Source organism: Solanum dulcamara, chromosome 8 (assembly GCF_947179165.1).
Source record: "Solanum dulcamara chromosome 8, daSolDulc1.2, whole genome shotgun sequence".
Classification (NCBI taxonomy): Eukaryota; Viridiplantae; Streptophyta; class Magnoliopsida; order Solanales; family Solanaceae; genus Solanum; species Solanum dulcamara.
In genome coordinates, this window is record NC_077244.1 from 62,576,367 (window position 1) to 62,586,349 (window position 9,983).

Here is a 9,983-nt window from a genome sequence, read left to right on the forward strand (position 1 = left end):
TATCCTATTAACCCAACACTACTTCTTTAATTAAAAATGTACAATCTTTTGAACTCTTTTATGTAGAAATATTTATCAAGTGTGGTATTATTAGGATTGGGTCTTTTTACTAGGTGTTCTATTTTAAGGAGAATTTCACATTTGTCATATGTCTGCTCTGCTGAGATCTTTGGTCTTTGGAGATGGTTTTGTCCTACACTTTGGTGGAGGAACTTTAGGACATTCCTGGCGTAATGTGCCACGTCCTTAGCTAATTGAGTAGCTCTAAATTAGCATGTGTACAAGTTCGTAATAAAGGACGTGATCTTGTAAGAGAATGTAATGATTATTCGTGATGTAGCAAATGGATATTGGAACTTGTTATTATTTGCGAAGTATGGAAAGAGATTCCATATGATTTTGCAACAGTGAATATACTTTGGATCGAAAATAGTTAGTAGCCACAAAATTAGCTGGAAATGAAGAAGAATATAAGGTGGAAAAACTCAAATAATTATCTCTTTCTCATACTTGAATTGCAATTAAACTCGGCCCAATATTTTATTAAAAGGATTGAGCCGAATACAACAAAGATTATTACAGATAACCCCATCTAAATATCTTGCGAAAATCATGCTAAAATAGCCTATGAAGGCACGTTAGAAGGATACTCTTTTGGGTATCTTTTAATAGTATCTCTAATAAACCTCTCTTGCTCTTGCAAATTTGATGGAATTTTGTCATAAACATCACAAAATAAGTCTGTCAATGGAGCTTTCTCAACTTTTTCTGCAGCTTGAATTGCTTCCACTACCTAAGATATCAAAAAAGGACCAAAACAATCATATTAATTTTTTTGGGGAAGATTTTCGTACTAAATAAGGCGATGGTGGTTGAATCTTGAACCTGTTTTCTGATGTTTCCACGAAGTTGAGTTTCATTTTGATCATCCCACCAGCCATTTCTCTGAATCCATTTCCTGAATCTGGTTATGGGGCTTTTTTCTGTTTTCCATTGCTCTATTTCCTTTACGCAACGATACTTTGTTGAATCATCAGATGTTGAATGGTGGCTTACTCTGTATGTCATTGCCTGCAGAGTGTTATGTAGTACTACAAAGTTACACTAGTAATATGAACAAGAGGTAGTAACGGAGGAGTTAAATTTCACCTCAACTAATATTGGTCTTTGCTCCTTTATTGCCATTTGACGAGCAGCGCGAATAGCACTGTAAACTGCTAGAGCATCATTGCCATCTACGCGAATGCTTCTGATTCCATATGCCTGTCCCTTAATAGCAATTCCATCACCTGAAATTGGAAAGAATATGTTACATTTCAATATTTTGCATTTTTGTATAGTACAGACTCTAAAAATGTTCAAAATTATTAAATTGATGAGCTTGGAATTTACTTCGAAATTGTTCTGTTACAGGAGTGCTAATGGCCCATCCATTGTTGCGGCAAACAAAAATGACAGGGGATTCCATTACTGCTGCAAAATTCAAACCAGCATGGAAATCACCCTACAAATAGAAAGAAGTTAAAGCATTCATTAATTCCATCTAAGGAAGAATATCATGTTAATAATAGCGTTCATTTCTCATATGGTCACTCAATTAACAGTAGTTATTATCTCGGAAAGTCGTCTTTCTTCTATATTTCACTTTTCTTAACAAACAAAGTGACTTTCGGAGATAATATCTAAGTATCACTTAAGTGACTATCGGAGAAATCAAATATGCGCGATTTTATCACCTCACTAGTGCTGCCGTCACCAAAATAAACCACTACACAAGCTTCCTTTTTATCCATTTTCAAAGAGTATGCCACACCAGCAGCCTGAGGAAGTTGTGTGCTGAAACACAAAACAAATGGAATTTTCAGCTGTGAATTGCTAATTAGATGCAAAATTCATCAACTTGTACCTGGAAAATTAGGAAAAAAGGATTCGAAAAAAAATCATACGTGAGAGGAGAGGAAACAGTGAAGTAATTGAGCTTATTAGAACCATAATGTATAGGCATTTGCCTGCCTTTTCCATAATCAGACTTATTTCCGAATAATTGGTCTGCAAATTCTTGAATAGTGAAGCCGCGCCATAAAAGCACCCCTGCCTCCCTATACTGCAATACATATATAACAACAAATTTCAATTATTTTATGTTCTCTCAAATTGGATGATATTCTTGGTTGAAAGGACTAAACTGTTTGACAAAGGAGTCAAAATCAGCTTATTTTTAAAAGTAATTCTTATAAAATGTGATTTGGAAGAGTGTCATTTTGTGTTTGACAAATTTATTCAACAAGTACCTTTATTATTAGCTTGTGCTTAATAAATATTTAAATAAGTCCAAGTGCCAAAATTACAAAAAAAAAAAAAAAGAAAAAGGAAGTTACTATTAATTTTAATTTAGTAAATATTAATTTTTGATCTCTAAAATACTTTTTTGTAAAAAATATATGTATAATTTTGATCGTTTAGAAGCTTAGTCAAACAGCTAATAACTATACAAAATTCTTAGATAAAGCAAGCATTTATATCTTTCTGTTGTAGGGTATATACAATTGATTTTATGCAATAGAAGCTCAAACAATGACAAAAATATCATAGAATCACCATACTAATTTGGTTAATTAAAATTTGATAGAGATAAAATAAAAACGAGTATGTGAACAGTATTTTTCAAACATAGAGATGAAATAAGTTGTGGCCCGGCAAACGTAACTAAGAGCTTCTCATGCCACCAATTCTTGATCTGACAATAAATTGTTGATGTTAGCTTTTTGAAAAAGAAGAAAAAGGAAAAAGTTTGGAATCCTACATAGAAGAAAATAGTATGGCTAATTCCTTTTACAGTGATAAAAGGAATTTAGCTTCTTGGTTTATAACACCACCAAAAATTCAATTCCTTATATATTAGAGTAGAGGTTTACAGAATTTTCTCTTGAAGATCTCTTTGATGCAGTATTTTAGGAATTGAGGTGTGTGGAGAAAAATATTGTGCATTGTATGGTGTAATAATTTTCATATAGTGAATATTTTTCTGAGATGCCCGTGGTTTTTCTCCAATTGGAGAGTTTTCCATGTTAAAGCTTTGTGTTGTTATTCTCTTTAAATTTTTTTGTTATTTTCTGCTTGAAGGCAGTCCGAAAGAAACGGAAATTAGTCGTGACTTTTTCTTAACAAGTGGTATCAGAGCTTTAGGTGTTGAATAATTCTTTAGAAATTTTAGTATGCTCTATGGTTGCAGTTTTGTTTGATCTTCCACATAAAAAAAATTCTGAATTAGAATTATTGAGTCTTTGGTGTGGAATAATTCTTTTGAAATTTTAGTATGCTCTGTGGTTGCAGCTTTGTCTAATCTTCCACATTTGAAAAAATTTCTGAATTAAAATTATTGGTGGAGTAGCAAATGGAGTCAGATTCTAGTGGAGTTTGCCATTTTGATGGAGTTGCTTTGGAGTACTTGTATTTTTGATAATAGTGGAATAAGTACAATCTAAAGAATGATTCACATGAATGTGAAACCGTTGCAACCGATCCTGCTGGCTAAGGAAAGATTTGGTACTTAAGTGTATCCGTTGTGATCCACCTCTCTTTCTTGGGAACTAATTTAACGGGTACTTTTTCATTACTATTGTCCATCTAGTAGTATTGATAAGCAAGATGGGGACAAAATTTGATACTGAGAAATTTGATGGAAGAATTAATTTTGGCTTGTGGCAAGTGCAAGTCAAGGATGTGTTAGTTCAATCTAGATTACACAAAACGTTGAAAGGGAGACCAACTAGCGGAAAAGATGACAAAGATTCGAAAAAATCTAAAAGTAGTGGAGACTCAAGAAAAATCCGAAATTAGTGATTAAGAGTGGGAAGAACTAGACATGAAAGCGGCAAGTCAGATTCGCTTGTGTTTAGATAAAAAATGTTCTTGCTAATGTGATTGAATTGTCTACAACAAAGGAGTTATGAGAGAAACTTGAATAATTGTACCAAATCAAAAGTATTTCAAATAGGCTATATTTGAAGGAGCAATTTCATAAATTTTAAATAAATGAAGGTATAACTATTTCTGATCATCTTAGTGTCTTGAATGTGATTGTTTCTAAATTAGAGTCAATTGGAGTGAAAATTGATGATAAAGATGAGGCACTTCGACTCATCTGGTCTCTTTCATCTTCCTATAAGTACATGCAACCCATTTTAATGTATGAAAAGGAAACTGTGATTTTCTCGGAAGTGACGAGCAAATTAATTTATGAGGAAAAAAGATTGAAGAATGGAGATGAAAAATCTCAAGAAAATTCAGCTTTTGTTGTTAAAGGAAAATGAAAGCAAAATAAAAACTCCAAAAAGAAGGTCGTTTGCTGGGATTGTGATCAACCGGGACATGTTAAGAGTAAATGTCCAAATAATGGGGCTAGTTCTGCTGGAAGTTCCAAAGAAAATGCTGTCAATGTTGTCTCCGAAGGGGATGATATTCTTTTGTAAGAAAGATGAAAATCTATCTTTAGAATTGTCATGAAAGAGGATGTTTAATTGGTAGCTGGTTCACAAGTTTGCACATGGACATTAGTTAATAAATGATGCAAGGTGTGTGGTGGAAAGGATGTTGATGGCTAATGAACTCTCAAGAAATCAACAAGAGGGTTGCACTATAAATTATTAGTACATTTTTCGACATGAGCCGAAATTGAAATTCTTGAAATTGTGAAGTGATTTCAAGTGAAAATTCTTGGATTGATTTTTTAATATGAGTGAATGTACTCTTTATGGTGGGGGTATGATACTTCTTAATATTAGAATTATGATTGTCAGTAGCAGACAATTTAAAAGTTGCAACTGCGCATGATTGGCTGAGGTTAGAGTCGGGTGGAGAATTGACTTTGTTATGTGTAGCTGAGCAACTGTAAAGAGCCAACGAATTGCATTTTTCTTCTCTTCAAAAGGTCGAGATTTGTTGATGTTAGCTTTTTGAAAAAGAAGAAAAAGGAAAAAGTTTGGAATCCCACATCGAAGAAAAAGAAATGGCCAATTCCTTTTTCAGTTATAAAACGAGCTTAACTTCTTGATTTATAACATCACAAAAAATTCAATTCCTTGTATATTAGAGTAGAGGTTTAGAGAATTTTCTCTTGGAGATCTCTTGGGTGTAGTATTTTAGTAATTGGGATGTATGGAGAAAAATATTGTGCATTGTATGGTGTAATAATTTTCATATAGTGAATATATTTTTGAGAAGCCCGTGATTTTTCTCCAATTGGAGAATTTTCTACGTTAAATCTTTGTGTTGTTATTCTCTTTAAATTTCTTTGTTATTTTCTGCTTGAAGGCGATCCGAAATGGACGGAAATTAGTCGGTGGCTTTTTATCAACATAAAAAAAGACTGATCTTTCTCAAGAACTCACATCGACGGAAATTAGGAAGGCAAAATTAAGTACCTGAGGCAACACAATGTCATCTGGAGTGAGAGCAGCAGCAGAAGCTATGTTAATAGCTTCTTCTCCAGTACTGGTAAGGTAGAAAGATAACCTCCCCTGTCTTTGTGCTTCATAGAAAATTGTGTCCATTGTTTGAAGTGCTACCATTGTTGAATACATATTTACTGCTACTCCTTTGTTCACCTACCATAATTTGATGTACATTGTTAATCCATTTAATTGTGAACATTTACATTAGTTTTATGGAAAATGTTCAAAAATATCTTCAACGTGTTAGAAATGGTTCAAAAATGCCCTTCCTTCATCTATTGGATCAAATTTATCCTTCATTCCACCTAATGAACCAAAAATGTCCGTAACCTATTAGAAATGATTCAAATTTGCCCCTCCTTCTGCCTATTAGCTCAAAAATGTCCTTTAATTTTTATATTGTCATTCTATATTTGATAGTAAGAGAGTTCCAAAAATAACAAATTTTCTACTTCAAAGGAATAAAAACACACATTTAAATTAATTAAAAATTAAATATGTTGAGTCGTATACCTGCTCAAATATACTACACCGAATTAGATAGCCATCATCATCAAGGACTCGATAACAAGGTAGCCTCTTTTCAGATGACTCTGCGATAAACTTCATCCGAGTTGTAATTGGAACCCTTCCTCCGGGGAAATTCAAGGTTCCCTGATTCAATAGTAGGAGCTCGCTTGTGTTAGCTGATTAAAAGTAGTTGATAAGTATTAATATGTAAATGTTAAACTTGAATTCATAAATAAAAACTCACATCTAGGGATACAAGTATTGAATATAATAATGAAGAATTATAGTCTATTTACCCAAGTTTTGAGGAAGTAAAATGTTTTTCTTTTAAAAATTACTAATTATCTTAGACAATTGAGGTGTTATTTTAAGAGATAAATAAGTGTTTTTGATTAGTAGCATAAATTAATTTTCAAAAGTTGAAAAACTATAATATATATATAACTTGTCATAGTACAAATTATTAGTTTAATATTGATAAAACCATTTCTCAAGTTGATTAACCAAACACTATCTTTTAATGTCCAAACCATGCACTTCGAGAAAAAATATATTTGAAATAAGCAAATTGGAAACTTAGGCAAACAAGCTTGGTGATGGTAAACACTTTTATGTTAAAAGTATTGAAATATTTTTGCAGTTATTTATGAAAAATATAATTTAAGATCACTTTTACATAAAAATGATGAATAACAAAAATAGAATAAACATAAGATTATATTTTTGGGAGGATATTAGAAAGATTACAAATGATATAACGGATAGAAACATAAAACACTTGATCAAAACAAAAATGCTTATAAGATGTAAAATCATAAGTTAGGGATGATCAACTTCTTACATTTCACTAATTTGACGTGTAAGCATGTTTGATAATTACCAAACACATAGATAAGTCAATATATGTTTATAAGTTAGTTTGACGAGCTTATAATTTTATAGCTCATTTAGCTAATTAATAGTAGCTAATAAGCTGATTTGATAAATAAGTAGTAACATATTTGAAACAAACTGCAAAATGATGCACATGAAATAAATATATCAGGAAACAACAAAAGCGGACGACGATATTACTCGCATCGTCTCAAATAATATGTTTTTTTTACATGTCTTTTAGAAAACATTAATTAAGAAAAGTTTTTGACTATTTTACCCTTATTTATGTTTTAAATATACCTTTTTTTTATTAAATATTTACTATATTGAAGTGTTTGTATTCTTAGATCAACAACAATTATTATCAAGAATAAAATTTAAAAAAAATCTTTTTTTAAATAATAAATAATTTAAAATAACTATTTTTAAAAATGAGAATACATTTTTGAAAATGAAGAGAGTAATTGAAATGCGAAATATAGTAAGACGTTAAAAGCACAAAAATAATTCACTACATAATTGAAAGAGACAAAACACATCCTTTGTGGAATTAAATAAACAAGTAGATTTGTGTCAGGTAGCAGATCCCATCACTGAATGAAAGTTTGCAATTGTGTCATAGTGCATTATTTAATGTTTAGAGAAAACAGTAAAGAATGAAGCTTACGTTCTGTACAATAATTTCTACTTAATCATCATAATTTTTTATTATTTTAAATTTATCTTAAGATTTGTGCGAAGACATGAAATAACTATACTATAAATTGTTTAATAATTTATGTAGCCATTGATATATCAAGTGTTCCTTAGTCCCTCCCATCCCTTTTTTTTGGCTTCCGCCTTTTTATAGCCCTTGATAATTTAAACTCACAATTTTATAGGATTGAAAATGAAAAATGATTATTATTCGCGCAATAATAATAATAATAATAATTTCAACCCAATCGGAATTGTTTATATGAATTATTGTTGATCACATTTTTTGGTTTCATATTATATAACATTATTTAATCACATAAAATGTCAAAAAGAAATGAAATTTTAACATGTAAATCGTAAATTGAATATGTAAAACATATCAAAATTACTTTTAATATCTGGTGGTCAACTTGTTATGTTAATTCATATTAGACTATAATTTTTAAGAGTAGCCATTTATAAATGTGTGATTTTTAATTATTTTTTTTGGCATAATACATAAGTGGAGATTTAAATTTGATCTCACCTAACAAGTACACTTTAATTTTGAGTATATATGCATATTTAAATATCTTAACTTGTCTCCACAATGTCAGTTAAACACTCTAATTTATAAAATGATCATCTAGACACTTTCAATATATATATATATATGTGTCATGTCACTATTAGAAATCCACGAGATACAGTGAATTAGAATCGGAGTGTTTAATTAGCTACTAGTTAAGATTAAGTTAATTAAATTTTACCTAAATCCCATAATGATTTTTTTCAATTACATTTTATCCCTACTCTTTTAAAAATTACCTGAAATCCCTTATTTTTGGTCACTTTCGGATATATCACCTATGTCCTAATACATCACATAAAGTGATGTATCCGACGTCCTGATGTGATGTATTCGACCAATATATCGCATAAAGTGATGTATCCGGCTTCCAAATACATCACGTACAGTGATGTATTAGAGAATAAGAGAGAGTAGGAATTTTTGTAATTTTTTCAAATGATAAAATTTTTTAAAAAATATGATAAAATAAATTATGTATTTAGGTAATTTTTTCAGATTGAGTACCTTCCATCAGTGCAGGTACATGATAACTTTCTCTACCAAATTAGACTTAAACGACATATGGAAAGAAATCACATAGTATTTACCTCCAAAATCTTACCTGATCATCTTCATCATCTTTAAGGCATTCATTAATAGCTTTGATGGACTCAAAATGTCTATGCTGTATGAAAATGGCTGCAGACCTTTTCCTGTAGTATTGCTGCCAGCATTTTCTTGATCTCCATTGCAAAAAATGATTTAAGCTTCTTGATTTTGGAAACAACATTTCCATTAGTATTATTGAGATAATTCTCTTGAAGAAGAATGAAAAAGAAGCTTAAAGTCTGAGAGAAGATGATTGTAACGAGTCAAGCCTGAAGTGTATATGTATACAAGTTTATGTTGCATTTAAATATTATATATTCTCTCCATTTCATTTATTTAATTAGTTTTGACTTGAGACAAAATGTAAGAAAATTAATTAAATAATTCTTTTAAACTTTGTGGTATTAGATAAAATATACATATAAAAAATATATTAAAATTTTATTTAATTTTATAATTTTAAACCTATCAAGTAAAAAGTTAATATTAAAAGATTTTTTTAAAAAAAATAAAAAAAAGTCACAAACAAATTAAAATAAACAATATATCTACTTGATAATAGGTTTCATGATCAGGTGGAGTATTGTTTTTCTCTTATGGCGTGGAGTAATAAAGTGGTTTAATCTTTAAATATATAAATACAAAAAAATAAATATTCTCAACAATCGTTTTTATTTGTTCATTATATATATTAGTATTAATGTTCACTTTTAATTTGTTTAATTTAGCATATTAAGAGATAAATGTAACGACTTATCCCCGTATTTAGAAATAGTCCAATGGGGAAGGAATCTGGGCCAAAAGATTTCGAGTAGTAACTTCGAAAAATTTGAGCCTAACCTAGACTTGGACGAATTCTAAGTCAGGTGAGGTCTAAGTTGACAATGTGATAGGTGGGGATTGAATTTGCAATCTGATTAAGTTAACTGGTAGACAAGACGATGCGGAGCCTTTACGACTATACGGAATCGTATTTGAGTGAGTAAAACTCCCAAAATTGGATGTGGCGTGAAGGATATGATTTAAGACGCCATGAGTTGAGAGTGTGTTGTGAAATGAGAGTTTGAAGCTCAAGTTTCGAGTTCTCTGTTTTCATGCAACCCACCAGAGCGAGAATAATCTCACGAGAGCGGGGCCGCTAGGGCGGGATGGTCTTATAGTGATGGGACGGAACAGGACTTAAATCGGGAAAAAATTCATAACGATTTATTTCATTCCCACTTCATTCTTAAAGGACGAGAAGCGATCTAGGGCAATTTTCTACTGATTTTCACCCCAATTTGTGC

At 30.8% G+C, this 9,983-nt stretch overlaps 1 protein-coding gene across 1 annotated transcript; it reads right to left on the bottom strand.

Annotated features, from left to right (window-relative positions):
- Positions 1-482: 482 nt before the first annotated feature.
- On the bottom strand, positions 483-8,966 carry LOC129900251 (2-oxoisovalerate dehydrogenase subunit alpha 1, mitochondrial-like). The gene is made up of 9 exons (XM_055975182.1): positions 8,711-8,966; positions 5,967-6,107; positions 5,424-5,606; positions 1,947-2,104; positions 1,737-1,836; positions 1,393-1,504; positions 1,150-1,289; positions 886-1,071; positions 483-793 (listed from the first exon to the last, which is right to left on the bottom strand). Exons 1-9 carry the CDS (start codon positions 8,882-8,884, stop codon positions 626-628), a joined length of 1,362 nt encoding a protein of 453 aa, XP_055831157.1. The 5' UTR covers positions 8,885-8,966; the 3' UTR covers positions 483-625.
- Positions 8,967-9,983: the final 1,017 nt, after the last annotated feature.

Coding starts and splice junctions, on each gene's coding strand:
- LOC129900251 (XM_055975182.1), bottom strand. CDS start 8,884: ATGGAAATGTTGTTTCCAAAATCAAGAAGCTTAAATCATTTTTTGCAA. Junction 1,505..1,736: donor GTGACGGCAGCACTAGTGAG/GTGATAAAATCG, acceptor TTCTATTTGTAG/GGTGATTTCCATGCTGGTTT. Junction 1,072..1,149: donor AAAGACCAATATTAGTTGAG/GTGAAATTTAAC, acceptor AACACTCTGCAG/GCAATGACATACAGAGTAAG.